General features: G+C 57.0%; 11 protein-coding genes across 11 annotated transcripts; 9 read left to right on the top strand and 2 right to left on the bottom strand.

Annotated features, from left to right (window-relative positions):
* Positions 1 to 808: 808 nt before the first annotated feature.
* Positions 809 to 3,489, top strand: IWZ02DRAFT_430271 (aconitate hydratase-like protein; the record flags this gene model as incomplete). The annotated part of the gene is made up of 6 exons (XM_066766049.1): positions 809 to 1,054; positions 1,110 to 1,575; positions 1,597 to 1,754; positions 1,793 to 1,899; positions 1,954 to 3,178; positions 3,232 to 3,489. The coding sequence occupies 6 exons, from the start codon at positions 809 to 811 to the stop codon at positions 3,487 to 3,489; spliced, it is 2,460 nt and encodes an 819-aa protein (XP_066626456.1).
* Positions 3,490 to 3,638: 149 nt separating this feature from the next.
* On the top strand, positions 3,639 to 5,345 carry IWZ02DRAFT_512010 (Golgi transport complex subunit 5-domain-containing protein; the record flags this gene model as incomplete). Its single annotated transcript, XM_066770551.1, has 2 exons — positions 3,639 to 4,973; positions 5,046 to 5,345. The coding sequence occupies exons 1-2, from the start codon at positions 3,942 to 3,944 to the stop codon at positions 5,343 to 5,345; spliced, it is 1,332 nt and encodes a 443-aa protein (XP_066626455.1). The 5' UTR covers positions 3,639 to 3,941.
* An 856-nt stretch (positions 5,346 to 6,201) lies between these two features.
* IWZ02DRAFT_140922 (SAM domain-containing protein) lies at positions 6,202 to 8,322 on the top strand. Its single transcript, XM_066761755.1, has 2 exons — positions 6,202 to 6,205; positions 6,270 to 8,322. The coding sequence occupies exon 2, from the start codon at positions 6,363 to 6,365 to the stop codon at positions 8,199 to 8,201; it is 1,839 nt and encodes a 612-aa protein (XP_066626454.1). The 5' UTR covers positions 6,202 to 6,205; positions 6,270 to 6,362; the 3' UTR covers positions 8,202 to 8,322.
* Positions 8,323 to 11,429: 3,107 nt separating this feature from the next.
* Positions 11,430 to 12,551, top strand: IWZ02DRAFT_356510 (mixed-linked glucanase precursor; the record flags this gene model as incomplete). Its single annotated transcript, XM_066764305.1, has 1 exon — positions 11,430 to 12,551. A coding segment is annotated over one exon (1,122 nt), but the record flags the coding sequence as incomplete, so codon positions are not given.
* Positions 12,463 to 13,589, top strand: IWZ02DRAFT_140879 (uncharacterized protein). The gene is made up of 2 exons (XM_066761753.1): positions 12,463 to 12,791; positions 12,871 to 13,589. Exon 2 carries the CDS (start codon positions 12,873 to 12,875, stop codon positions 13,410 to 13,412), a length of 540 nt encoding a protein of 179 aa, XP_066626452.1. The 5' UTR covers positions 12,463 to 12,791; positions 12,871 to 12,872; the 3' UTR covers positions 13,413 to 13,589.
* A 685-nt stretch (positions 13,590 to 14,274) lies between these two features.
* IWZ02DRAFT_430267 (ER protein Pkr1-domain-containing protein) lies at positions 14,275 to 14,865 on the top strand (the record flags this gene model as incomplete). The annotated part of the gene is made up of 1 exon (XM_066766048.1): positions 14,275 to 14,865. The coding sequence occupies one exon, from the start codon at positions 14,275 to 14,277 to the stop codon at positions 14,863 to 14,865; it is 591 nt and encodes a 196-aa protein (XP_066626451.1).
* Positions 14,866 to 15,057: 192 nt separating this feature from the next.
* Positions 15,058 to 16,044, top strand: IWZ02DRAFT_140855 (uncharacterized protein). The gene is made up of 3 exons (XM_066761752.1): positions 15,058 to 15,246; positions 15,350 to 15,399; positions 15,545 to 16,044. The coding sequence occupies exons 1-3, from the start codon at positions 15,233 to 15,235 to the stop codon at positions 15,853 to 15,855; spliced, it is 375 nt and encodes a 124-aa protein (XP_066626450.1). The 5' UTR covers positions 15,058 to 15,232; the 3' UTR covers positions 15,856 to 16,044.
* A 1,228-nt stretch (positions 16,045 to 17,272) lies between these two features.
* Positions 17,273 to 19,080, top strand: IWZ02DRAFT_396404 (uncharacterized protein; the record flags this gene model as incomplete). Its single annotated transcript, XM_066765588.1, has 4 exons — positions 17,273 to 17,597; positions 17,643 to 17,916; positions 17,987 to 18,247; positions 18,336 to 19,080. 4 exons carry the CDS (start codon positions 17,273 to 17,275, stop codon positions 18,697 to 18,699), a joined length of 1,224 nt encoding a protein of 407 aa, XP_066626449.1. The 3' UTR covers positions 18,700 to 19,080.
* Positions 19,081 to 19,279: 199 nt separating this feature from the next.
* On the bottom strand, positions 19,280 to 21,612 carry IWZ02DRAFT_442949 (BPG-independent protein). The gene is made up of 4 exons (XM_066766991.1): positions 21,496 to 21,612; positions 21,367 to 21,427; positions 20,574 to 21,311; positions 19,280 to 20,524 (listed from the first exon to the last, which is right to left on the bottom strand). The coding sequence occupies exons 2-4, from the start codon at positions 21,389 to 21,391 to the stop codon at positions 19,731 to 19,733; spliced, it is 1,557 nt and encodes a 518-aa protein (XP_066626448.1). The 5' UTR covers positions 21,392 to 21,427; positions 21,496 to 21,612; the 3' UTR covers positions 19,280 to 19,730.
* Positions 21,613 to 21,860: 248 nt separating this feature from the next.
* On the top strand, positions 21,861 to 22,565 carry IWZ02DRAFT_430262 (RNA polymerase II transcription mediator complex subunit 9-domain-containing protein; the record flags this gene model as incomplete). The annotated part of the gene is made up of 1 exon (XM_066766047.1): positions 21,861 to 22,565. One exon carries the CDS (start codon positions 21,861 to 21,863, stop codon positions 22,563 to 22,565), a length of 705 nt encoding a protein of 234 aa, XP_066626447.1.
* A 799-nt stretch (positions 22,566 to 23,364) lies between these two features.
* Positions 23,365 to 25,653, bottom strand: IWZ02DRAFT_140822 (thiamine diphosphate-binding protein). The gene is made up of 3 exons (XM_066761751.1): positions 25,311 to 25,653; positions 25,068 to 25,228; positions 23,365 to 25,016 (listed from the first exon to the last, which is right to left on the bottom strand). Exons 1-3 carry the CDS (start codon positions 25,531 to 25,533, stop codon positions 23,649 to 23,651), a joined length of 1,752 nt encoding a protein of 583 aa, XP_066626446.1. The 5' UTR covers positions 25,534 to 25,653; the 3' UTR covers positions 23,365 to 23,648.
* Positions 25,654 to 27,059: the final 1,406 nt, after the last annotated feature.

The following is a 27,059-nucleotide window of genomic DNA, read 5'->3' as shown; positions in this document are numbered from 1 at the left end:
AATAGATTCCAAATCCGAATGCTCCTTGAGTGCAACGGGAAAAAGGCACATGTGCTTCTAGTCCACACTTGCTTGAATGTTTGCCAAGAGTCGCCATCGGATGGACATTACATAAGCCGATACATCTGCCGGGTGCGGTGGGCGTTGTTATCAGTTCGCATGTGTGATTGCGTAAAGGTTACAAATGACGGCGCCAAGGTGGATGCGGACGCGACGCTGGGATTGCTCAGGACGTCGGACTCGACGTGGGAGGGATTTTCGGGTGAAGAGGCTCGGTCCGGGATCCTGGTGGGCGATGGATGTCAGCCATGTCCGTGCAACCCAACTTTTGACCTGCAGACCTCTCTCATTTTTTCATCAGTGGCCCAAGCTCCCCAGCCAGACCAGGTTCCTTTGCCGCGGGGACAGCCGCGTCGACGGTGTGCCGGGGCGACAAAGAGCAGACGACGGGCAGGACAGAGGCGCTCTGGAGCTGCAGCGAGGGTGCGCGGCGTGTTTGAGAGGCGGCGAGGCCGTGTCGAACGGGTTCTTAGCCGCAGGTCGCTTTCACGTTTCTGGGGATGCTCACTGTCTTCAGCCGTTGATCAGAACGGTATGACGAGGCTAGCCTCGGTTCTTGAATTGAAATCTAGCGCTGCTCATTGGACAAGGCTGCTGCCATCGGCCCGGCGACGTCTTGTCCCCGTCCTCGCCCACTTCTCCCTCTTTCCTCCATCATCTCCCATTTCTTCTTCAAAACCATCCACACTCCCTCCTCCACCTGGGCAGACTCGAGGCTGAGAAGCTCCGATCTGATACCATCCGCAAAATGTTCAGGTTCTCGCGGCTGGCCCGTCGTGGCCTGGCTACCGTCAGCGATGCGCCTCTCAGCCGCAATGTCAACCAAAACATCCACGAGCAGGGCAACTTCATCCCCTACAAGAAATTGAGCGAAAACCTCTCCATTGTCCGGAGCCGCTTGAACAAGCCCCTCACCCACACCGAGAAGATCATCTACTCGCACTTGGACGACCCGCACAACCAAGAGATTGAGCGCGGCAAGTCCTACCTCAAGGTACACCAAGTCCGCCCCGCCGCACAGCAAGCTTTTCTCTAACTCTTCCACCCAGCTCCGCCCTGACCGCGTGGCCTGTCAAGATGCCACCGCCCAGATGGCTATCCTGCAGTTCATGTCTGCTGGCATGCCTTCCGTCGCTACCCCCACAACCGTCCACTGCGACCACTTGATTGAGGCGCAGATTGGTGGTGAGAAGGATCTTGAGCGCGCCACGGCCATCAACAAGGAAGTCTACGACTTCTTGTCGACTGCTTGCGCCAAGTACAACATTGGTTTCTGGAAGCCCGGCTCTGGTATCATCCACCAGATTGTCCTCGAGAACTACGCTTTCCCCGGTGGTTTGATGATTGGCACTGACTCCCACACTCCCAACGCTGGTGGTCTTGGTATGGCTGCCATTGGTGTCGGTGGTGCTGACGCTGTCGATGTCATGGCCAACCTGCCCTGGGAACTGAAGGCCCCCAAGGTCATTGGTGTCAAGCTTACCGGCAAAATGTCTGGCTGGACTTCTCCCAAGGGTAAGTGATCAATTTCTGTAGACGAGCAGTCGAATGCTCCTTGTCTCGCTCCTCGACGAGGATTGGATGCTCTTTGTCAAACTCCGCTCCTTTGGGAGTGTTGGATGCTTCTCGTCTCGCCCCTTCCTGAACCTCGAATGCTCCCCGTCCTGCTCCTTCCCGACTGTCGAATGCTCCTTGTGCGCACGCTGATTTTGACTTAGACATTATTCTGAAGGTTGCTGGTATCCTCACTGTCAAGGGTGGCACCGGCGCCATCATCGAGTACCACGGACCCGGCACTGACTCGCTTTCTTGCACTGGAATGGCGACCATATGCAACATGTAGAATTTTGCCCTTTTCTGAATTCTAAAGTGAAGAATACTAATTTTGAGTAGGGGTGCCGAAATTGGCGCGACGACCTCACTCTTCCCCTTCAACGACCGCATGTACGACTACCTAGCCGCCACCAAGCGCGCGGACATCGCCGACTTTGCTCGCGAGTACGGCAAGGAGCTCAAGGAGGACCAGGGTGCTGAGTACGACCAGCTGATTGAGATTAATCTCTCTGAGCTTGAGCCTCACATCAACGGTCCCTTCACTCCTGATCTTGCCACCCCCATCAGCAAGTTCAAGGATGCCGTCAAGGAGAACAAGTGGCCCGAGGATCTCAAGGTCGGTCTGATCGGCTCTTGCACCAACTCTTCGTACGAGGACATGTCCCGCGCGGCAAACATTGCCCGCGACGCCATGGACCACGGTATCAAGGCCAAGTCCCTCTTCACCGTCACCCCCGGTTCTGAGCAGATTCGCGCCACCATTGAGCGTGACGGTCAGCTCAAGACTTTCGAGGAATTCGGTGGTATGGTTCTCGCCAACGCTTGCGGTCCTTGCATTGGTCAGTGGGACCGCAAGGACGTTCCCAAGGGCACTCCCAACTCCATCATCTCCTCCTACAACCGTAACTTCACCGGCCGCAACGACGCCAACCCTGCTACCCACGCCTTCGTCACCTCCCCCGACCTCGTCGTTGCCCTCACCATTGCTGGTACCCTCAACTTCAACCCCTTGACCGACACCCTCAAGGACGCCAACGGCAAGGAGTTCAAGCTGAAGGAGCCCTTCGGTGACGGTCTGCCTTCGCAGGGCTTCGACCCTGGCCGCAACACCTACCAGGCCCCTCCCAAGGACCGCGCCAACGTCTCGGTTGCCGTCTCCCCCACCTCTGACCGTCTCCAGATTCTCCAGCCTTTCGAGCCCTGGAACGGCAAGGACGCCACTAACCTCCCTATCCTGATCAAGGCTGCTGGCAAGACCACCACTGACCACATCTCCATGGCCGGTCCCTGGTTGAAGTACCGTGGACACTTGGACAACATCTCCAACAACATGTTGATTGGTGCTGTCAACTCGGCCAACGGTGAGGCCAACAAGATCAAGAACCAGACCAACGGCGAGTGGGGCGCTGTCCCCGACGTTGCCCGTGACTACAAGAAGAAGGGCATCAAGTGGGTCGTAATTGGCGACTGGAACTACGGCGAGGGTTCCTCGCGTGAGCACGCCGCTCTTGAGCCCAGGCACCTTGGTGGTCTTGCCATCATCACCAGGTCCTTTGCTCGTATCGTAAGTAGCGCACTATCTGAGAGGCATGAGGCAGAAGCTAACGACGACAACAGCACGAGACCAACCTGAAGAAGCAGGGCATGCTTCCTCTTACCTTCTCCAACCCCGAGGACTACGACAAGATCCAGCCCGACGACAAGGTCGACCTCATGTGCACCCAGCTCGCCGTTGGCAAGCCCATGACGCTGCGGGTACACCCCGCCGACGGCCGCGAGCCTTTCGACGTTGAGCTTTCCCACACTTTCAACGAGGGCCAGATTGAGTGGTTCAAGAACGGTAGCGCGCTCAACACCATGGCCAAGTCTGGTTAAGAATAGATGGGCTTTTGGCAGCGCCCGGTGGTTTTCTTCTTTGCATGGTTGTAACTTCTGTCTTGTGCAATAGGCGACTTGGGTTTGGGTTTCATTACTTTGACGGTAAATTTAGGGTGGGTGGAGAGGAATGAAAGCCGAATAATGAATTCAAAAAGTTTCCAACATGCAAAAGAAGTGTTTGGATGCTCCAGCTGACTGGAGCTTGAATGCTCCCGTCCCCGACAGCAGCCACTGGAAGTGTATGTCGTGCCACGACCACGGTTGTGCGGTCATGATTTGCCTGGGGCGGAAGCGCTAGTCAGGGTCCACCCACCCCCCCGCCGAGGGCATCCACACATATCCAATTATGCCAATCGTCACCGCCCACCTTCTGACTCGAGCGAACACCTTTACACCTCCAATCGCGCGCGAGCCCTTGCGACACAATCCTCGAGCTTCCCTTGTCCGCCATGGCCGACGACGAACCTTCGTACATCGACTACGAGGCTTTCCTTGATCCATCCTTCTCGACCACTTCGTTCGCAAATAACCTGGTACTAGCTACCAACAATGCCTCGGACACGCCTCTGGACTTGTCAACGCCGCTTTCCCGAGTGCTTTTCGACGTGCAGGAAATCGACACGCACATTGACTCCCTGACCACAAAATCGGCGCTTCCTCTGCTCGAATACACCAAAGACCATGCCGAATCCAGCGGAAGAGTCCTGTCCGAAGTCGAAGCACAAGTCGCGAGCTTGACAGAGGGGTACAAGACACTGGAGAAGGAGGTCATAGAGCGGTACGAGGCGGCTGAACAGGTGCGATTGGCTGCTGAGCGACTCTGCCAAACAGTCAAACTGGGACGAGCAGTCGCGCGGTGCATCATGCTTGGTCGACAACTCGAGGTTCAGATCGGCGAAATGGGAGGTCCGGGAGCAGGAAGCGCGAAGCGGGAGGACCACAGAGCCATGGTGCGGTCGTCCAATACGCTCGTCTCTCTCCACCAGGTGCTGGACGCAAATGGGCCGGGCGAAGAGGGAGAAGGACTGGATCGAGTCGATGTGATTGCGACGCTGAAGAGCGAGCTCCTGGGCCCTGCAGAGCGCTCTCTCGTCTCGCGATCCCAACAAATCATCAGAGAGTTCTCCATGTCGTCACTCTTGGCCACTGGTGGCGCGTCGAATCAACAAATAAGGGCAGCGGCGACGTATGCGCAAGTCGAGGAGACCAAATCTCGCACTATTTCTGCTCTCCTGGCGCTGTATCTGCTTTCGCCAGTACCGCAAGAGGCTACGCTCGCCACTTTTGAACCGAGTCTCCTGGTCAATGCCTTGCAAGACTATCTACAAACAGCGCTCAAGTCGTCACTAGCGGCGCTTGCACGGGCATTGGCTACTTTGCCGACGCTCGAGCGGACGCTGCTGGAGATATCGGCACGGTGCCAAAACATCGTTGCGCTAGAGACGCTGCTGGAAACTGTCAAGCCCCCGTCTCATCCTCTGGTGGGCAAGGCGGGGGGGGATGAGGTGCAGAAGGCGATGAGACAGAGGAGCGGATCCAGGCTGCCGCCGCAGAACTTCTTGCAGCCCCTGCTGCACTCGCTGGACACATCTTCGCTCCCGTCGTACTTTTGGCGATCGCTGGCGTCATCGCTCTCGCCTCGGGTGCGCGAGATTGTCAACCGCGGCGGCGTTTCGGCCAGGACGCTGCGCAGCAACCGGGACAGGGTGCGCGAAGCAATTCGCGAATGCGTTAACCGAGGATCACAGCTGCCGACGAGCTCGCTGAGGAGCGCGAGCGGACGCACGGCGGCAGGTAATTGGGAGCGGGAAGCAGCAGTAATGGTGAGCTCAATTGTCGGGGTGCTGAGATGAAGGTCTTGAGAGGCTTTGCATGGTACATGTAGTAGATGTCGGTAACGAAGAAGCCCAAGGAAGGGGGTTTTTTCCTTTTTGACAGTTCTATTGCATGATGGCTGTGCCGTTCACAGGGCGGGACCGTTGGCCTCCGCTGCGACGTGCACAAGAAGACGAGACGCGTTTCCCTATTCGTCTATATAGAGAAAGGTGTAGTGAGTGAGGGTGAGGGTGAGGGTGACGATTCGGCGGCAGGGGTTCGGCAGGGTCGGCAGAGGGCTGATTGTGACGGGAGTCGAGCGAGCAGACCGAACCGAAGTGAAGACACGATAACTCATGCAATGGACGTGAAGTGAAGCAAGCATTCGGTTCACAATTCTGGTTGACATGCCCTGTCTTTGTGTCTAGCCCCTGCGCGGGCCGCCCTGCCGAGTGGGCAGCCTGAGAGTCAGTCGGTGGGTGGGTAGTGGTCCCTTGTCTACTCGCCAGAAGCACCAGAGCACCTCTACCCTACCACCACCCAAGGCAGGTAACCCTGTCCACCACATCTCTCCAGTCTTCCCTTCGTCTGCCGCCACCCTCTTCTTCCTCCTCTTCCTCCGACCACTTCACCACCAGCTCTGCCTCGCCTCTCCACGCCCGCAAACCCTTCGCCTCGCCTTCTCTTCTTGTACTTTGCCCTTTCCGCTGCTCTTTGCTCCTCTCCGGCCACCAAGCCGCCAGCCCGCTTCCGCTCCGTCCCGCACACTTCTTGCGGCGCTGCATCGCCGCTTTCATTGTTCCCCCTCCTGAAAGCCACAAATCGAAGCTCCCTTGAGGCCAGTTGATCTGCGGGCGTTTTCGACGGTTCCCCGGCTCCTTCTCTCGCTCTTCCAATTGTGCGTACCCGTCCTCGGTCTTCTGCGCATGTACCAGCTAGCCCACGGCTAACCACCTCACCAGAGACTCTGCTCCGCCACAAATCACCTTTTTTTTTTTTTTTTCTTCTTCCCCTCCGTCCCAACTCGACCTCCGTTGGCCCGTCGTCTCGCCACCATGTCTGTCAGTCAGATAGCCGGCAACCGGAACAGCACCCCGGAAACCTCCAGTTCCTCGCTGCGCCCGCCTTCGTCCCGGGCCATGGGTGCCAACCACCACCTTCGCGCCTCTGCCGACATGGGCGTCTTTGCCTCGTCGCCCTTGTCAAACCGCGGCATCCGGCCCTCGAGCGAAGTTTACTTTAACAAGCACGGTAGCCACGATGAGGACGCCATGGAAAAGGCCGCGCAGCAATGGATTGCCGACATCGACCAGTACGAGATAACACTCGAGGAAATGGCGGCTGCTACGTTGGATCAGGACTTCAAGGATGAGCTGAGCGCCATTGAACAGTGGTTCCGTGTTTTGAGCGAACCCGAGCGTACTGCCGCCTTGTACCAACTGCTCCAGCAGACAACGGGTGTTCAGCAGCGTTTCTTTATTCAAGTGCTCCAGCAAATGGCCAAGAGCCATCCCATGTCGAGCGTCTTATCGCCTGCCAATTTTGGAGAAAAGGACCCCATGTCCCAGAAGCTAAATGATGCCATGAACAAGCTTTCTGTTGAGGGCAACCGCAACTCTGTCGGACTTGGACGCCCGCCTCCATCCCCTGGCGCAAAGCGTAACTCTGGATTAGACACCAACACCATCAACTCCATGTTCCCTGATGCGGCTGCTGCTATAGCAAAGCAAAAGGCCGAATTCACGCAGCACACTGGAACGGCTCCCACCTCTCAGCGCAACAGTACTATCGGCGAGCGTTCTTCCATGGTGGCTCCTACCATTTCGGCTCCTGATGATGTAAAGAGAGACCATTTGCCACAGCCTCCTTCCTCTCCTTGGGGATCTCGTAGCTCTGAAAACCAACATCCTCAGCGCCCCAAGTCCTCATCTGGCCATCAACCCATGGGGCAATTCTCTCAACCACCTCCCTCTGCCGGTGGACTTCGTTCTCCTCGCCCCATGCACCTCTCGGGTGACAGCAACATCCAAAACACGACGTTGAATGCCCCAGATAATTCCGGCGCTGGTATGCCGATGCTATCGCCATACGGGGCAAGTGGAAGCTGGGCGTCCATGGTCAATACTCCAATGATGCCAAACTTTCAGCAAAATGCAAGCCAGGCCGACATGGTTGCAAATGCAACCGCCATGAAGCTTGCTGCGCTCTCCACGGTCAACAATCGCATTCAGCTGGATGACGCCAAAAAGTATCGCCGCGCGCGTTCGTCCGAGGGACAGGGTAACGGACACAACAACCAGCCTGGTCAGCAGAATGTGCCCGCAAGCTTGGTCATGACCAATGAGTTTGGCCAAGTCTTGACTCCCCAACAAGCGGCGGCGCTGCAGGCCCAGCAACTTGCCGCCCTGAACGGACGTCGGTCCCGTCCTACGTCTCCAGGAATTGCCATGCAGGGCAACCAACTAGGGCCTATGAATTTCGCTTCGCCACAAAATAACGGCTTCCTCTCTGCCTACGACAACACTCTAGGACCTATTAACCTGAGCCAGTTTGGCGTGGGACTCGGTGGCGGCCACGAGGGTTACTTGTCTGACCATTCTGACATTAATCGCGGCCGCTCACCACGTGGTAGACGGGGCAGCTCCAAGCCTCCAGAGGACCCCACGGACCCCAATTTGTTGCAAGACATTCCGGCTTGGCTCCGGAGTCTTCGTCTGCACAAGTACACGGACAATTTGAAAGACTTGAAGTGGAGTGAGCTCATTGAGCTGGACGATGCAGCCTTGGAGAAACGAGGCGTCAATGCGCTGGGCGCTAGACGGAAGATGCTCAAGGTTGGTTTCGGGTTTTGTCATTTCAGTATCAATTTTACTAATGATCGAGCAGGTATTTGACCAGGTCAAGGACGCCAAGGCCGAGGGCAAGATTCCCGTTGGATGATGGAGCTGGTGAAGCAAATCGCCTTCGCTCATTGATTTTCGATTTTATTTTTTTTATTTCTACTCTGCAAAATCACAGTTTGAGGGCACATATTCGCTAGGGAGAAGCATGGTCGGCCAGACAAAAAACTTTCATTTACAACCCACCGCTGGGGGGTTAGCACGCATCGCTTGCGTCTTTGGTGTGAATGTCACGCTAGGGGCCACCAGATACAGCGTCTCTCATCGTTTCCTTTCTCATCGGTTCACAATTTTTTCTCTTGAACAGTGTGGTTAATTGTTTGTTGCTCTTAGCGCCAAAACACATACCACGGAGAGTGTGGAAGGAACGGGCCTTTTTTGAGTGGATTGAAGCCTTTCTCTTCAGCATCTAGTTCTGCTTCTGTTGACCATGATTAGTCTGAGAAGTGTTTTGTGGCTGACGACAGCCGAGGCGTCATTTTCGAACATTTTATCCTGCAGCCCTACGCAAATTACTGTCAACTCCCCGCCTCATGGCAGCGAGCTCTTAGTTGATAGATCCCGGTAGGTCTGGAGCTCCCCGTTTCCCTTTTTCTGGGAGTCTGGCATTGAATCACGTGATGGGTTGTCGGCGTCCATCCATGTCAACAGATGTCCTAGTACCCAACATCACCCTGTGTCATTGTTCGCTTCGACCAAGGGAAAGTATTGGCAAAAAAAAAAAAAAAAAAAAAAAAAAAAAAAAAAACAGCTCGGCGTCATGACCTTTACCGCCCGAGTTTCACACTTGACGCAGCACAGCAACGCCTTCAGTCAAATGAGATGGTTGCATTTTTGGGACGGACGGGATGCGCCGCCAACTGGCTCAACGCAAACCCGACGGCGGGTCTCGCGTTCGCCAGGAGCTTCATCACTGCACAACTGCATTTGCCCCGGCCAAGACATGTTTCCTTTCAACTGCGAACACACTTTTTCCTTTTTCTTCTATGATGGCTTTGCTGATAGCGGTGCAACTTGCCTTTGTCTCGCTACTTTTGTCTTTGCTGTCCGATATCCACACCGGCGTCTACGGACGCACCGCTCGGCTCACGATAGGAAATTTTGCGAAGAGATCTTGTCCTGGATCTTTATCAGGGCTTACGGCACAAAGCCGCCGAATCCTCATCTGTTTCTCCCGCGAAAAGAAGTTCTTTAATTTTCCTCCTTGCGACTTAGACCACGGGTGATGCTGCTGCTCCCCGCGTCTGGCCAGTGTACGCGCACCCGCACCACCTCGCTAGCTTCATACCTACTACCTGTGCTCCCTGTACCCAGCCCTGCAGTCATTGGACCGTTCCGCCGCCAACCACCTACCTTCCGTCCGATTCTGGCAGTCAGTCAGTCGACCTTCTGCCGTCGCTCCTCCATCGTCACAACCGGGCGGGCGAGCTGTCATGTCTTGCTTTTGCTGCTCGCGCTGGCGTTGCACAGTACCGGTGTTGTCTGGCCCTGCAAGACGACGCCCTTGCGCTGAAGCGTGCGGCGTCGATGCGAGGCGCGGGGAGATGTGAGAGAGCATCGGTGGACCACGACGACGACCGCTGCTGGCTGTCTGCCGCGTGCGAGTGAGCGAGAGGTGAGGCAGCCGAGATGCTGCTGCTGCTGCTGCTGCCGTTCAGGACCCGAAAAGGCTTCCCTTGGCATGGCGGGAGGCGTGACGGCGTCTCAAACACGGCGGTCTGGCATTATAAGGCGCATGAAAGAAAGAGCTTGGGGCATGGGGCGGTGCTGTTTGAGCAAGCAGCCAGTCCCTTATTGTGACTGTGGCTCATTTCCTTTTCGTGCATCACTAGTCGGTCTGTCTGCGTGGCGTCCATGCCAGGAGGCGTCTGCTGACGATCCTTTCCTTATCACGTCATTGTGCCTTTGTTGTTGTTTGTTTGCTTGCTTCTCCACACTTCCCGACCAGCCCGGCCCTTGGAATCAAAGGAAGCCAGTCGTGGATCTATGGGCGGTCAGGTGTTTCCGTAACGTGCGTAGCATACCTACACGGCCACATCCCCCGCGTTCCCCTTACAGCTCGCGTGGTTGTACGCGTGAGACTCGGGTCGCGGTAATGGGAACGACGGGAGGCCGCAGGTGCAAACGTTGGTTCCTGGTGTTGTGTCTTTGTGGCACCATGAGCCTTTTTATCGTGCAAGGCTCAGTGCGAAAAGACGTGGCACATACAAGTATGGGTTTCCGTGGACTGAGCCTTGAATGCTCCTTGTTGGTGTCCCCTGTAGAAGCTTGAATGCTTCTGAGTACTCTGGTGTGGTGAGACTTGAACGTTCCCTACAAAATCACCTGTTCGCGTGGACTAATGCTCCCAGTCTGCGCTCCACCGCGCAGTGTTGTGTGTGCCACGCCTTTAAGGCACCAAGCCTTGGTGTGTCCTGGTCAACGTGCATCTTGCATCTCTCTCGTCCCGCATCTGGTGTCACGTCCTGCAACCTAATTGACAGCGCACACTGAACAAAACCTCAAACACTTGCTACATACAACATGGCAGCAGGCACGGCAGAAAAGCAGCAGACTGACCGCTGTTCGCCATGGGCGTCTTTTCTCGGCCTTGCAGAAACACAAGAGGTGCCATTGGCTCGTTGTTTCTAGGGCGCAGGCTGCACCCCAGACCTCGACAAGACTCCAAAACGGGCCAAGCAAACATCCACTCCGAGCTTAATGGCATCAAGCAGCAGCCGCAAGCTGTGCCACAAATCATCCGCAGACATTGGGATGGAGATGGTATTCAAGACAAGCAGTAATGAGGTAGATTCTGACCTGTCCTCAGCGGAAGGCTCCGGCTGTGGGTGCCACGGCTTTTTCCAACCTGATTGGACGGTAGGTTGAACTACATGGTAAGGCGACGAGCTCTAGTACCTGTTGTTTACCTGGACTCCCTCTGTTATAAAAAAGCCCCAAGTCTTGGATCTTTGTCCAAGTTTTCTTGTCATTGTGTCTAGCTTCGTTGTGAAGTCACCTTCCTTTTGAGCCATTCACAACAACTCTTTGTGACATGATTTTCTGACACTCCTCACCTCAACACCAGTTTTACGCCTCAGGCACACCATATCGTGGACGTCGTCCTATTTTGTTAGCGTGTACCCAGCCTTTCCTTTTCCAAACCAACCTTTTGCTTTCACAACCGCAACAAAATTTCTACATCACTGCCCACACATTCGTTTGTCGCGCATGCTCAACGGCATGGCCCGTTTTCATCTTCTCCTCGTAACCCTGGCGGCTGCACTTCTCGCTCCCACCGGTAGTGCCGCACCGAGCTCATCGAGCACCCCCAGCTACTGGCTCCTTCATGATTACGTCCCGGAGACGTTCTTCAACAACTTTACATTCTTCAACGGCCCAGCTGATCCAACTCACGGCACTGTCAAATACCTCTCCACTCACAAGGAAGCCGTCAACAAGCGGCTCATTGGCACTGGCACTGCCGATGATGGCACCACCACGGTCAAGATTGCCGTCGACGCAAAGACCAAGCTGCAGGGCAACACTGGACGCAACTCAATCCGCATCACGAGCAAGAACAAGTACAACAAGGGCCTTTTTGTGTTTGACGTGGTCCACATGCCTCCCTCCGTGTGCGGCCTTTGGCCTGCGCTCTGGCTGCTGGGCGAGCCCGAGGCCGAGTGGCCCAAGAACGGCGAAGTCGACATCATCGAGGGCGTCAATCAGCAGAGCGGCAACCTCATGACGCTACACACCAAGAGCGACTGCAAGATTGGCAACTCCGTCTCCAGCACCTCGACCGACCCGGATGTCATCACTTACACTGGCAAACGCACCACAGTCAACTGCAACGCCTACTCCGGCAATGGCTGCCAAATCGCTGCGCCCGAGGGCTCCTCCTCTACGTCCGACTCTGCTGAGCAAGCTACTGGCAGCAGCTACAGCTCCGGCGCCACCTACGGCTCGCCGCTCAACGCTCAAGGCGGCGCCATCGTCGCAGTCGAGTGGACCGACAGCGGCTTCAAGATCTGGTCGTGGCCGCGCAACTCTGCCCCGTCCTCGGTCAAGTCAACCACGGCCAGCAATCCTTCCGACGTGACGCCCAGCAACGACTTTGGCACGCCCGTCGCCCACTTTGGCGGCCAGGGTTGCGCTTGGAACGACAACTTCAAGGATCTCGCCTTTGTGATCAACACTGATTTTTGCGGCGACTGGGCCGGCAATGTCGACTGGAATGGCGGCTCTTGCACTAAGAAGACGGGCTACAAGACTTGCTCCAACTACGTGCGAGACCATCCCGAGGCTTTTACCCAGGCGTATTGGGAGTTTGGCCCCGTTCGCTACTTTGCTCCTTCGACCTCTTGGGGTTATAGTGGCAGCAGTTTCGCCGGCGGTTCTGCCAGTGACGGCGCTCTCGCGAGCATCAACAGCGGCTTCGAACATGGCGACAATTCCCAGCTCGCCGGGGACGCCCCGAATACGACTGCTCCCAGTGACGACACTTACAATGCCCTCAGCAGTGACACACAGAACTCGACGACGCCCATCCTCGACTCGGTCCCGACGACGCTCCTCTCTGTTGCCAGGCTGGCTAGCACGCCCGTGAGCACATTAGCATCTTCTACATCAGGGACCAGGAGCACAGCTCCGTCCGCAACTAACGCACTCAAATTGCTCGCAGGCATGACGGAAACGCACGCATCGTCGTTCTTCGACGTCGACAAAAACGTCTCGGCTTCATCCTCCTCGTACTCGTCCTCGTCCTTCTCCTCGCCGCGCCCCTCATTGATCGTCCCGCCGTTCGTCCACTTCAACTTCTCGCCGCCTGCTGCTTCTACGTCTGCAGCTCCTAGCGACGCCGCTACGTTCCTCGTCAACGCCAATTCGACGCAATCGCCCTGTGCGAGCTCCAACGCCACCGCGGCGTATCCTCCCGGCTGCTCACCTATTCTTTCGCCGCCATATCCCCAGATAGCGTTGCCGCGTCCGTCATATGCTCCGTTTCTGAACAGCAGCGCTCCCGCCATCACGTTGACAAGCGGTGCCACGGATCAGGGCCCTACTCCGCTGACCCCGTCGCTCGTGACTTCGACTGCGATTTTCAATCCGTCAACGACTACGCTGGTCGTCCCCGCTGCTCCGGCGGAGGCCGCAGGCGGCGTGGCAGAGACGTCGATGGGCGCCTTGATCCTCGTCGTGGTCGTCATGGTAGTCTTCATGTAAAGAGCTGGGTTGGATGGATTCCGAATTCGGGGCCTGATGTACTGACCTGCAGCATTTTTCTTTTTCCACTTTCCATTTTCTTGCGGATGCGTGCACAGGGCGGAATGGCATGGCGTCTGGACGGCATGAGTGAGCTTTCAGTCAGTCGAGTCTGAGGGTCTCTGCATTCTCTCTCTTTTCTTCTTCTTCGTGCTTTATATTCCCGCTGCAGGTTTCCAGCATTGCACGGCTTCAGGATTCAGCGTCTCTACTGCGGCATTGGACAGGCGTGGTCTGTCTGTGGCAGGAGACTTTTCTAGCATCATTGCAAATGGCATAGCCTCGTTTTTCATCCAATGGAGGATTGAAAGATCTTCAATATTGTTGGATCATCACGACGTCTTCTTCGAAATCCGTGAAACTCAGCAGGACAATCAAAGAGAAAGAGACAAGCGAAGAGTCGCGTGCTTGCGCCATGCTGAATTGGACGTCGGCATTTGTGGATCGATACAGTGAGCACGATTGAGCGAGGAGGCGAAAAGGCGGAGCAGAAGATGGCGACACGGTGAAACGTGCAATGACCAGTGACGTTGCCGGGCCATGGGTGACTGCGTGAGAGACGTGCCAGGCCGAAGATCGCCAACAACCCAGCAAGCAGGAAGCTGCTCGACCTCCCCGACTTGATCCAAACCCCCACCACCGATACCTTACTCCCTCACAACAAGATCCTCCGCCCCGGCGCGTACGGGGGCGAAGAGCGCGACAAAACACGCAATCCGAACGTTTTACGACCATCCAATTCCCAAGCGCTCCAGCCGTCCTCGCGTCCACCATCATAAAACAAAGTTTCTTCCGCTGCATCATTACCACCACCACCGTCACCATGTCGCAATTCTTCGAGAGCCTCTGGAACTCCATCTTCACGCCCGGCCCGACGCCGACGCTGCTGGTGGCGACCAACGCCAGCTTTGCAGCGCTGCAGCTGGTCCTGTTCGCGCTGCTCCTCGCGACATACAGCATCCACTTTGTCGTGCTGTCCGGGCTGTGCGGCGGGCTGTGGTGGTCCATCAACTGGTTTGCAAACGAGCTGCGGGCGGCGGCGGACAAGGAGGAGGCGGCCAAGAAGCTGCGCGAGCGGCGCGAGAGGGAGAGGGAAAGGAGCAGGGACAAGGACGGCCACCACCGCGAGCCGGCCATGGGCAGAGACGGCGGTGAGGGCGAAGGCATGGACACGGGCGATGATACCGAGACTGAGACTGAGACGGAGGTCATGAGGAAGAGCGGTGTTGCGGCAAAATCACGCGAGGGTGGAGCACCGCCGGAGGCTGTCTATGGTGCGCAGGCTTCTACGACTACGGGCACGCAGGCAGCCAGCTTGGGCGTGGATGAAGCATTGAAGAAGCGGAGAAGCATGGGCGACGGCGCCGAGAGCAGCACGGACAGCGAGTGGGAGAAGATTGAGCAGGAGAGATAGTCCGGCTGCGGCAGCATCGAGAGGACCTACGAGACCAGGAACCAACGAATCAAGACGCCCACGAACCTGTAGATAGTGCCATTGAATGGTGTTTGTCGTGACGATACCTTTAGGCCTCAGGCCAAAAACTTGATGTGGTGTAATCATACAACGCGTAGTCCGTGCCCCGGCCGCTAAACCTGTTACGCGCCACTTTTACGGCGCGTGGTGCTGAACGGAACATACCTCACCAGCTCGCCGACCACCGCCGTCTCAAACTCGACATCACCACCCACACTTGACCTCATTGCGCCTCGACCTGTCAATCCGCCCTTGAACTTTACCCTTTCCCTGATCATAAGTCGGCGGAAGCTCGCGAATATCCACCATGAAGCTCGTCAGGTAAGCTGCTCAATGCACACACACGGTGCAAGCGTAGCATTCGCTGAGCTTTTTGACCGCAAGGCGCGTCCCCCGCGACACTGGCTGACGGCTTGTCCTACAGATTTCTCATGAAATGCCAAAACGAGACCGTAACCATCGAGCTGAAAAACGGTACGTCGAGAAACGCTCCGCATCCCACAGCTTGCGCCTGCGCACCGCAACATCCCCAGAGCGCACCATAACACGCCGAATCCTTTGTCCCTTTTGCCCCACAGCTTTTAGTCCATCCGACAAAGCGCTGAGACACGATTTGCAGGGACCGTCATCAACGGCACCATCACGTCCGTCTCGCCGCAGATGAACACGGCGCTGCACAGAGTCAAGATGACGGTCAAGGGCCGCGAGACGACCGAGCTCGACACCATCAACGTGCGCGGCTCGACCATCCGCTACTACATCCTCCCCGACTCGCTGCCGCTCGACACGCTCCTGATCGACGACGCCCCCAAGCCCAAGAACAAGGCCCGCAAGGAGCAGGCAGACCGCGGCGGCCGTGGTGGTCGCGGGCGCGGCGGTAGGGGCAGAGGCCGTGGTGGTCGCGGACGCGGCGGTGGCCGTGGCTTTTAAACAAGAGAGGAAGATAGTAGACTTGGGGTTTTCGAGACTAACAATGTCGATATCAAAAGCAAAGTGCTGCGGAATGTGCGCGGGCGTCAGGAGATGGGACCAAATTTCAAAATTCCATTACAGCTTACCCTGGCTGAGCGAGGCACGACGAAAGAGCGCATGAGGATCACGTTGGAAAGGGAGCGAGCGGCCGCCCGGGAGTTTACATGGACACTTTTTTAACAGCGCTGCTGCAGACACGCGGGCTGGGGATTTCCATTCAAACGGACTGAAGGAGCTTGGGCAACGGAGTCCTAGACGTGATAGGATTCAGTAAGCCCGACAAGAGACAAATCAAACACCACGAAAACAAGTGAAAAATGAGCTCACATGGTCTAGTCATGCGTTTGCTGCCTGGTATCTTGCAAGGAAACCTCTTTCACGCCGCGCACCATACTCCACATGTTTGCGAATGGTTTGGGTTGCGGTCGTACAGCTCACAGGTTCAACCTCAGGTCTGACTGGGTCTGGTGAATTGCTTCTCGAATGTTGCATTTGGTCGTCTTGACGACGCTGTTGACATTTGAAAAGTGCAGGTTTTCCAATGAGCCAGTTGAATGGCAGTCTAACCAGGTTCAAAAGGTCAGCCCTACAACCAAGGGGGAAAAGACGTTCCGGCCTGCTCGCAATGGCTTTCAAAGGCGCGGCGGGCTGAGATGGCTTGAGCGGCATGGCGGCGTGATTGGTGCGCCCAAGAGTCTGGTCAAGAGCCGCGCATCCACAATTTTTGACGCCAGGACGGAATACTCGATTGGGGATCGGGTGTCTCCGCAGAGGTTGTTGACTACTTGCAGTGACGCAACGCGTCTCGGTCCTCGCGGACATGTCTACATGTTCCAGCCGGAGATGTGAAGAGAGACGGATTTTCAGGAGTCTGGTTTACGCAACGGCGCCGCGTGTCCAGGGTCCTGAAGCAGTGTTTGGGCAAAGAGCTGGCTATTCTGGGTGGTGAGGATCCACCCACTGCTGACGCAGATCGAGCGGCGGATGGCGTGCTCGGTTCCTCGATCTTATCTCTTAGCTGGCGGGACAGCGGAGCGGGACAGTGGTGGTGGCATTTTGGGTTGGCTTGGCCCAAACCCCGCAGCGATCGCCGGCTTTTGGATATCGTGCTCCGGGGAAGCCATCACGCAAGAGGCCGCCTGGTATGAGGAATATACCACCCGCCCCGGTTTGGTGTCTGCGACGTCGCCCATTGTCAGGCCAAGGTGCTTCGATAGAACAATCCCGGCTGTTCTATTCCGACTCACATTCGCTGCTCCACCACGCCGAGCTTATATATACTCACTATTTACCCCTCCACCACTGACTGACTGACTGACTGACTCTTTGCTCCTCCCACTCCAGACTGCCCCCCTTCCAACTCTTTATAGTAAACATGGCCCCCGTATCCGTCACAGAGACTGCCCCTCAGGCCCCGCACACGCTTCCCTCCAAGGCCAGCTCTGCCCCTGTCGACAGGAACGTCTTCCCCGACGGCATCAAGACTTCTGGACAACATGCCCCGCTTTACGACCTGCTACGACCTTACGAGGACTTTCCCAAGGAAATCACCGGCCCCACGGTATGGTCGGCCGACGACTACAAGAACAACCCGGAGCGCTGGACGCATCCCTTTAGCGAGGAGGAGGTGGCCGAGCTGGGTGCGGCGGCGGACAAGTTTATTGCTGATGGCATTCCATTGACTGGAATCAGCAAGGCAAGTCTATGTCCATCAATCCGTCTTGGGAAAACGAAACTAACCCAAGCCAAACAGGAAAACTTTGTCATCCCCAAGCTCTCGCAGACGATGACAGCGCTGCGCAACGAACTGCTCAACGGCAAGGGCTTCATCCTGTTCAAGGGCTTCCCCGTGCAGCAGTGGGGCGTCCACAAGTCGGCCGTCGCCTACATGGGCCTGGGCTGCTACCTGGGCTACTTTGTCTCGCAAAACGGCCTCGGCCACGTCCTGGGCCACGTCAAGGACGTCGGCGACGACCCGACCCAGATTGACTCTGTGCGCATTTACAGAACGACTGCGCGGTACGCCTTTTCCCCCCAAATCATTCTCTGCAATCTTGGCATGTTCAGCTAGCTAACGGTAAATTCGCAGCCAATTCTTCCACGCCGACGACTCAGACATTGTCGGCCTGCTGTGCATGGCGCGAGCGCTCGAAGGCGGCGAGTCCGACATCGTCTCGTCGCACAACGTGTGGAACGTGCTGCAGCGCGAGCGGCCGGACGTGGCGCGCACGCTGACGGAACCCATCTGGTACTTTGACCGCAAGGGCGAGACGAGCGTGGGCGAGGAAGAATGGATCCGGACCAGCGTCTTTTACCTCGAGACGGGCGATAATCCGCGCGTGTATTCGAAGTGGGTTTGCCATGTTTCCCTTTCCCCATCCCCAACGGAGAGCGAGTGAGGCAGAGCATAGCAGAGCAGTCACGCTAACGCAAAACAGATGGGACCCCTACTACGTACGCAGCCTAACCCGCTTCTCCTCCGCCGGCCTCATCCCACCCCTCTCCGCCGCCCAACTCGACGCCCTCACCGTCCTCGAAGAAACGTGTCAACGTCTCGCGCTGCACATGATCCTCGAGGTCGGCGACATCCAATTCCTCTCCAACGAGCACGTGCTGCACGCGCGCACCGCGTACAAGGACTACCCGCCGCCGGCGCCGCGGCGCCACCTCATGCGCCTGTGGCTAAGCACGCCGCAGAGCGAGGGCGGCTGGAGACTGCCGTTTCATGATGCCGATGAGAAGAAGCGCGGCGGTATTCAGGTTGACGACACGCCGCCGAGGGCGCCGGATGATGCGGAGTAAGTTTTTGTTATGGCGTGGTGTTGAGCTGTGGTTGAAGTTTTGTTCTTCCTTTCTCTTTTTCCTCCCTCTTTTCGTGTGTGGGGTTTTCTTCGCTGAGAGGGCGGGCGAGCGGTCGGGCGGGCTACATCTTTTTTTTTTTTTTTTTTTTTTTTGTGGATTATCGGGGCTTTTTTCTTGGGGAGATGACGACGACGATGATATCCAGCGGGTAGCAGAAGCAGCAGAAGGCGAGCCGGACAGAGCCGCAGCCGCCGCCGCCGCTGCGAGACTAGAATGGAAGTGGGTGGGAAGGTGGGCTGGAAACGATATCCTCTGCTCGAAAGGCTCAGGATGTTCGACGAATCAATCTATACAAGAAATGGATGTATAACAACATGCAAATGAAACATGCGGTCATGTTGTGATTGAGACATGTGCACGCTGTGGAGCGGTTGCGTCTGGTGCTACTTACTTACTCGCAGCCTTCCATTTCTTCTCTGAGATGATGCAGCATGTGTGTATGCGTGGCATGGAATCCAAGGCGGAGAGATGTAGAAGTGAAGAAAAGCGCGCACACACACACACACACAAACCCTGCTACTCTCAATCAAGGCGTCCATTCATTCATTCATATTGCACAAGGAAAGAAACGGAAGGAAGCAAAGTAACGACAAGTCCATCATCGACTTCATTTTTAGTGGGGGGAAAATACGTGCCAAGTAAGTCTATAAAAGTATGTTTGTTTGAAATGGCAACAACAGCAACGACAACAACAACAACAACAACAACAACAACACCAACCAGCCACTCACTCCGCACTCCTTGCGTCACTTCGTCGCCATCATGCCCGATAACTCCAATCGATCGAAAACCAACCGCTGCTGCCGCCGCCGCCGCCGCCATGCTCAATGCTCATTCATCTACTCGTCGTCATCGGTCGTCTCCTCTACGTCTAAAAATTTCCTAGTTGCTTGGAGGTTTGATTGTCTCATTGATTGCGCGGTTGGTTTGGTGCCCAGTCAAAAGATTGACAGACGTTGCGTGCAGCCAACCTACGACTTGACAAGCAGACTCCTGCTCGTCATCTCCTCAGGCTGAGGCAATCCCATGACCTTGAGGATAGTCGGGGCAACGTCACCCAGGACGCCATCGGCCTTCTCGAGGCTGTAGTTCTTGGGGGCATTGGCCATGACGAAGGGGACCTTGTTGGTGGTGTGGCTAGTTTTGGGGCCGCCCTCGTCGTTGAGCATCTCCTCGGCGTTGCCGTGGTCGGCCGTGATGAAGAGCGCGTAGCCGCTCTTGATGCACTGCTCGTAGATGACGCCGATGGCCTTGTCCGTCTCGGCCACGCCGCGAATGGCCGCCTCGTACACGCCCGTGTGGCCCACCATGTCGGGTGGCGCGAAGTTGTTCATGATGAAGTCGTACTTGCCCTCGCGGATGCGCTCGCACACCTTGTCGGCCACGCCCATGGCGCTCATCTCGGGCTGCAGGTCGTACGTGGCAACCTTGGGCGACGGGATCATGTCGCGGTGCTCGTTGTCGAACTGCTTCTCGACGCCGCCGTTGAAGAAGAAGGTGACGTGTGCGTACTTTTCCGTCTCGGCAATGTGCGACTGCACGACGCCCTGCTTGGCCAGCCACTCGGCCAACACGTTGCCCATCTTCTGCGGCGGGAACGCAACGTCAAACGTGTACTTGGGGTTGTATTGCGTCATGGTGGTGAGGTGCGTGTTCTTGGGGTAGGGGAAGTCGGGCCTGGGGGAGCGGTCAAAGTCGCCCAGAAGCTGCGTCATCTCGCGGACGCGGTCAGAGCGGTAGTTGAAGAAGAACATGGTGTCGTCGTCTGCCTCGTGTTAGAAGGTTTGCTGGCCAATTATTGGGAAAACGCTTACCCTTGATCCTTCTCTCGTCACCGCCAACGATGATGGGCTTGAGGAACTCGTCCGTCTGGCCCTCCTCGTACCTGGCCTTGACAGTGGCAACCGGGTCACTGCTGGCCTCGCCCTCGCCCTTGATCACGCCGTTCAGCCCAACCTCGATTCTCTCCCACCTCTTGTCGCGGTCCATGGCAAAGTAGCGGCCGACAATGGTGGCAATGTCGCCCAGGCCAATCTCCTTGGTGGCCTGGATGAGGTGCTCGAGGTGACCAGCACCCGACTTGGGGTCGGTGTCACGGCCATCGCCAAAGAAGTGAATGTAGACCTTGGGGACGCCAACCTCCTTGGCGAGCTTGATGAGGGAGATGAGGTGGTTGATGTGCGAGTGGACGCCGCCGTCGGAGACGAGACCGAGGAAGTGCAGGCGGCCATTGCCGTTCTTGGCCCGGTTGAAGCTCTTTTGAATGTTGTCGACGTTCTTGAGCTCGCCCTTCTTGATGGTCTGGTCAATGCGCACCACGTCCTGCCAGACGACGCGGCCGGCGCCGATGTTCAAGTGTCCGACTTCGCTGTTGCCCATGAGGCCCTCGGGCAGGCCGACGGCCAGAGAGGATGCGTCCAGCTCAGTGTAACCCTGGGTGATGTCGGAGCCGGGGCGCTTGAACTCGTCCATGACGGGCGTCTCGGCGGCCAGGATGGCATCGCCGTCCTTGCGAGACTTCTCGCTGGCAACTCCCCAGCCGTCAATGACGACTTTCAATTATGGTCAGCCAGGGTAGTTGTCGTTCCATGGCTGAGGGTCCCTTACTGAGTACAGCCTTCTGGTCGACCATTTTTGTTGGATGGGGCTGTTTTTTTCTGAGGGGAGACTGCAGAAGAAAAGAGGAAGTGTAAGTGGAAAATTCGGAGAGAGGAGAGAGGAGCAGGAGAGAAATACAATCGAGGACAGGCAAGCACGGAGGTCTGGGCTGAGGGTCTCTCGATATCAGCCGTGGTGGGGTTGTTCTGCTTTTCTCAACGCGAAGGCCGAAACGTCAGAGGCAACGCCAGCCGCCAACGGCGCCAACGGCACGCCAAGGTGGAACCTCAACACCACACCACGCCACGATTCAATCAAGCAATCAATTCACCGGCAGAAACTCCCCGACGCGCCTTGCGTCACAGCTGAATCTAATCTCCCCTCCCCTGTCCAACCCCGTTTCAAACCACGTGTCTTTGCAACGCGTCGCGACAGCTCAAACAATCCCATCCCATCCCGACCAATCCACCGACATCTTTTACACACTTCCGATCGCGCCCGCCATGGCCACCGGCACCGTCCCACCCTCATTAGCAGCGGCCGCCGCCTCCGCCGCAAACACCTCGCTCACTACACCACGGCCCTCGATATCGCGCAGCGCCTTCTCGACGCCAGCGCCCGGCACGCCCTCCGCCGCCGTGTCGCGCAGCTACAGCAAAGCGCCCGACGCGGCCACGGCCGCCAATGGCTCCGCCAACAACCCCAATGGCAGTCCGGCTGCTGCGATTCCGCCGCTGCCATCGCCTGCCACTTTCGACTTGCTGCCTCAACTCCACATCCTCCTCTCGCGCCTGTTGATTCCTAAACCTGCTGTCGGCGGCACCCAGCAACAACAACAGGCAGCCGGAACCAGCGGCGCCACATCAAACACCGCAACGGCAACGGCGGCAGCCGCGTCAGGAAACGCACAGAGCCAAGGCGGCGGCGCCGCAACAACAACAACAGCAGCAGCAGCAGCAGACCAAAACAAAGACGCCGAAACGCAGCCGCTCGAGATCCACCAACTAGCGGCGGCAGCGAGCGCGCTCAAGGTGCGACTGCAGCGGGCGCGGCAGGCGTGCGCGCGCCTAGGCGACGTCGACCGCAGCGTCGAGGAGCAGGAAGACGAGATGAGGGAGCTGGAGGCGCGCGTCGCGAAGTTGAGGGCTGTATTGGAGGAGTTGGGCGTGGGTGGCGCCGCCGTTGCTGCTGAGGGTGCTGTGGTGTGAGCGGAAGCGTGCAGGATGCGCCCGCCGCCTATCCAGTCAGATGTCCATGAAGTCTGGCTCTTGGAGCGATGATATCCGCAGCACGCAAAACTTCTTCTGTTGCTCTTTTGCTCAAGAGCATTCAGCGAGTTGCAGCCACGGCCACAGCTACCGCCGGCCCGCCTACCCGCCTTGCCGATCACGACCGCAGTTGCTCGGGCACCGACGCCCACCTCGACCCATATATACCCAAGAAGCCGAGCACTCAAACACTTGGTTCTCAGCCCCCACTCCACTCTGCGAAGCGAGCTCCATCGACGATGCGATACGACGCGATGCATCATGTTTGCACTGTGCGTTCGTATGCGGGAGAGCGAGAATAAGCGGGGTTTTGGTTGGGGAATCAGGATCAGTGGGAGTGGCATACCTAGAGCATCGGCAGTCGTGGAATTGGGGTGAAGAAAGTGAGAAGGAGCAAGGTAGTGAGCGAAGGAACACGAAGCAAGCCATAGGTACCGTGCCGTGAAGCAAGCCATGAGGAGTCACAGAATCCCGCTCGTGGCCTCATGTGCATGAGAGAGGCAGAACGGAATGATTGGTGAGAATATGTGTCCGGGGGATATATCCATGTGTGTCGGACGTGGATGAGATGGATGGTGACGATGGGAGTTGGTGGCTTGGTTGCATATCGTGTTGGAGTTGGCATCTGAGAACGAACACAAGGCGTAGGTGTGCACGGCAGTGCGACTTGTACAGAGTGGGCAAGTGCTCATGTATTTTGCATGAGCAAAGGTCAAGAAGCGAATCAAGCACAACACAAGCGGGAGAAGTGTAGGTAAACAGCATATGCCAAGAAGTTGAGATGAAATTCGTTCATGGGAATCAAAAACTATGAGAAGGAGAAAGACCCAAGCGTTTAGCCCACATTGCACCGGCGCAATCTTTACAACGCCAACAAAACTTTTTTCCCCCAAATACCCCTCGTGTGGTCCCAATCTAAGGATCGTCGGTCAGGTCATGAAAATGGTGATTGGCGGTCTCTATGGCGGAGGGAAAGGTGGAAAAGAGGACGAAGGAGGGAAGAAAGGAGGAAGAGTGACGAATCTAGTCCATCTGCGCGTTGCGCTTGGCGGCCGCCTCAGCGGTGAGCATGAGGGCGGCGGGCGCGTCGTCGCGCGGCATGTAGAGCTCGACGAAGCGCAGGCACGGCGCCTCGTTGAACTCCTTGTCGGCGAACAGCTTCTCGACCTCGTCCTTGGTCTTGACCTGGTACGTCTTGTAGCGGTCGGGCTTTGCGCCAAAGGCCGCGGGCAGATCCTTGTAGTTCCAGTTCTGGATGTCGTTGTACACGGCGTCCCATCCGTGGATGCAGCGCTCGATCGTGTAGCCGTCGTTGCAGATGACGAAGATGATGGGGTTCAGGTCGTGCCGGATCATCGTCGACACTTCTTGCGCCGTCAACTGGAACGAGCCGTCGCCGGTGAAGAGGATGGTGCGCTTGCGGCCCAGCTCCTTTGCCGCAAGGGCGGCGCCCTGTGTCGAACCTGTGGCGTAACCAATGGAGCCCCACAACACCTGCGAGATGGCAGTGACGTCCTTGGGGAAGCGAGTCTCCCAGATACCAAAGTTGGCGGTACCAGTCTCGGTGAGGACAATGTCGCCGTCGCGGAGGAACTGGCCGGCCTTGGGCCAGAACCAGGCCTGGGTGATGGTGGGGTCCGAGTTGTCGGCGTGGTCGGGGACGACGTTCTTGGGGACAGGGCCAGCCTGGATATTGAGCTTGCCCATGCGCTCAGTGATCTTGGTGAGGACGCCGTTCATGCGGACGCCGGGGTAGTCGGAGTACTTGACCGTGACACCGTAGCTGTGGAAGTCGATGGTGTTGAGCTGCGAGGTGCGGTAGGTGAAGCCGGTCGTGTTGAAGTCGGACTTGATGGCGCCAATGCTGATGATCAGGTCGGCGCCCTCGACACGCTCGCGGACACCAGCGTTGGAACCGGTACCGGCGTAGACACCGCCGTAGTTGGGGAGGGTCTCGTTGACGGCGCTCTTGCCCATGGGGGTGACAAAGGTGGGGATGCCAGACTTGGTGACAAAGTCGTCGACCTCCTTAAGAGCGCGGTGGCGGATGGCGCAGGCGTCGACGAGGATGACGGGGTTTTTGGCGGCGGTGAGGTACTTGAGGACAACGTCGACGACGTACTCCTCCTTCTCGACGTGGTTGGGCGAGTAGGCGAGGTCAAGAGGGGTGTTGAGGCGCTCACCCTCGACCTTCTTGGTGACCATGTCGGAGGGCAGGGCAATGTAGACGGGGCGGGACTGAAGGTAGCACTTCTTGATGGCATCGTCGATCAGAGTGGCAGCCTCGTGGGGGTCGTTGAGCATGGCCATGGCGCATGAAACCTCGCGGTTCATGTTGGCAAAGGCGTTGAAGTTGCCATTGCCGAGGGTGTGGTGCAGCAGGAGGTTGTTCTGGGGGGTAGGTTAGCTTTGCAATTGGACCAATTGAGTGTTTGGAGGCACCTTTTGGGCAAGAGTCGAGGGGTAGCCAACGATGTGGACTATGGGGACGAATTCCGAGTAGGCGCCAGCAATGGCGTTGACGGCAGACAGCTCACCGACACCGAAGGTGGTGATGATGGCAGAGATGCCCTTGATTCGTGCATAGCCATCAGCGGCGTAGCCTGGATTGCGAGAGCGAGTCAGCTGTGGATCCAATGCGGCGAGGCTGGCGGAGTAGTCGAAAATGATGGAGGATGTACGTACCAGCGTTGAGCTCGTTGACGTTGCCAACCCAGTTCAGGTTGCTCTTGGGCAGGTAGTCGAGGGCGACAAGGTTGTAGTCGCCGGGCAGACCGTGGACGGAGCGGACGCCAACCTGGTGAAGACGGCGGAAGAGGTATTCGGCCATGTCAACGGGCTGCTTGAGCTCGCTGGTGCGAATGTCGGGCGTGACTTGGCCGGAGGCGAGGGGGGTGAGGCCGCTCATGATGGATGTAGTGGATTGGTGGATTGGACTGGTGGTGATGGGAGGAGAAACTGGTGGTGGCCGGGGGAGGAGGTCGCTTTTGAATGCAGCTCATGGACAGACAAGACAGGGCAGGGTCTGGCATGACGAAATGCAAAGCTTCATGGCTGGCAGCGGCTAGCACGGCCTCAATCACTCACTCGACATGGCATGAGGGGCAGAGTGCAGCGAGCAAACGCATCCCAAAACGAGCCGGCATCGGATGATGTCGCGCCAGACGCGACTGGACACAATACCGTCAACCGCCAAAAATATGCCGCACGCATCGCATCGCTGGCAACTGTGGGATGTTTTTCAAATCTTGCCGTTCACGGTAGCTAACGCTCTTCCTGACCTCGTACTCAACAGCCGTGACAGAGCAAAAGTTGCGTCTGACGTGCAGGTCGCGTCAGAACAACACACAGCACTCAGTAGTACCTTTGCATGTCGGGCCGGGTCGGGAGCGACACCTCAGGGCTCCAGTCAGCAGCTGATGGACGCGCCACCTCATCACGAAAACCTCGTTTCGAACCTTTATTGCGACTCCCTGAACTGGCTCCGCTCTGCTCAGCGGACATGGTCGCATCTCACGCGCCCTCGTTTCGTTACACGACTCCATCAATCTGTGTCTACGAAGGTGCATGCATGGTAAATGCCATCCATGGCTGAAGCTCGAAAACTTCTACTCACCCGCCACAGCTTTGACGTCAATGACTCGTCCTTCAATCCCGGTCTATTCCCGCCGTCTGGTGTCTCCTGCTCTTGGCGCTGTGGCGCCGCGATTCTAGATCCCCTGAAAATCCCACTCTGTCGTGACATGTTCAACTGTATTTGTCTGCAAACCTCCCATCACGGAGTTCTACGCGTCTTTTTCCATCCGCTCTATCCTGGTGGCTGCGCTCGGGTGCTGCGCCGTCCATTTTGTCTCCCGGCGCTCGGTCAGGTCGGTACTCGGGAGCATTCATGGCTATGGAGAGCGTTTGCCGGCTCGTCGATGAACATTCGCGAAGCTGTCGACCAGATGAACACCACCACATTCACCCACCTTGGCACCGCCATTTATTCGATAGGACAGGATTTTCATGTATAAGCTGTAAGCAACAAATAATTAGGCCGAGAATAATCTCACACCTCTATGCTCCTTTCTCAAGGACCCGTCAGGCGACGTCCCGAGGACAGGGGTGGCAATTAGCTGATCCAGATACCAGCTTATCTACCAATAGCTCCATAGTGCAGCCTCACGCATGGAATGGAACCAAAAGAGGCACAGTTGCAATCACAACAAATCTTTCTCAACACGCACTCCGCCAAATACCCGATCGGTCCCGAGGCCACGCCAGAGTGCCCTGACCTCGTCGCACGTAGCAACCGGATCCGCAAAACGGGCCCGGCCGACCTGATGCTCCTCTGCCTTCGGTCCGCAGTCATCAAAACCTCGAAAATATCCCGGACACACCATCATCAACCGCCCAAAGCCGATCATAGCCTCCAGTTCTCTCTAAAGTCAG

The sequence above is a fragment of the Phyllosticta citriasiana genome (genome assembly GCF_038021145.1).
Source record: "Phyllosticta citriasiana strain CBS 120426 chromosome Unknown IWZ02scaffold_2, whole genome shotgun sequence".
NCBI lineage: Eukaryota > Fungi > Ascomycota > Dothideomycetes > Botryosphaeriales > Phyllostictaceae > Phyllosticta > Phyllosticta citriasiana.
The sequence above is the reverse complement of the archived record's forward strand: the minus strand, read 5'-3'. Positions and strand labels throughout refer to the sequence as shown.

Coding starts and splice junctions, on each gene's coding strand:
- IWZ02DRAFT_140922 (XM_066761755.1), top strand. CDS start 6,363: ATGTCTGTCAGTCAGATAGCCGGCAACCGGAACAGCACCCCGGAAACC.
- IWZ02DRAFT_140879 (XM_066761753.1), top strand. CDS start 12,873: ATGACGGAAACGCACGCATCGTCGTTCTTCGACGTCGACAAAAACGTC.
- IWZ02DRAFT_140855 (XM_066761752.1), top strand. Junction 15,400..15,544: donor AACCATCGAGCTGAAAAACG/GTACGTCGAGAA, acceptor CACGATTTGCAG/GGACCGTCATCAACGGCACC.
- IWZ02DRAFT_442949 (XM_066766991.1), bottom strand. CDS start 21,391: ATGGTCGACCAGAAGGCTGTACTCA. Junction 21,312..21,366: donor CGACCAGAAGGCTGTACTCA/GTAAGGGACCCT, acceptor CATAATTGAAAG/TCGTCATTGACGGCTGGGGA. Junction 20,525..20,573: donor TGACGAGAGAAGGATCAAGG/GTAAGCGTTTTC, acceptor AACACGAGGCAG/ACGACGACACCATGTTCTTC.
- IWZ02DRAFT_140822 (XM_066761751.1), bottom strand. CDS start 25,533: ATGAGCGGCCTCACCCCCCTCGCCTCCGGCCAAGTCACGCCCGACATT. Junction 25,229..25,310: donor CGTCAACGAGCTCAACGCTG/GTACGTACATCC, acceptor CTCGCAATCCAG/GCTACGCCGCTGATGGCTAT. Junction 25,017..25,067: donor CCTCGACTCTTGCCCAAAAG/GTGCCTCCAAAC, acceptor CCTACCCCCCAG/AACAACCTCCTGCTGCACCA.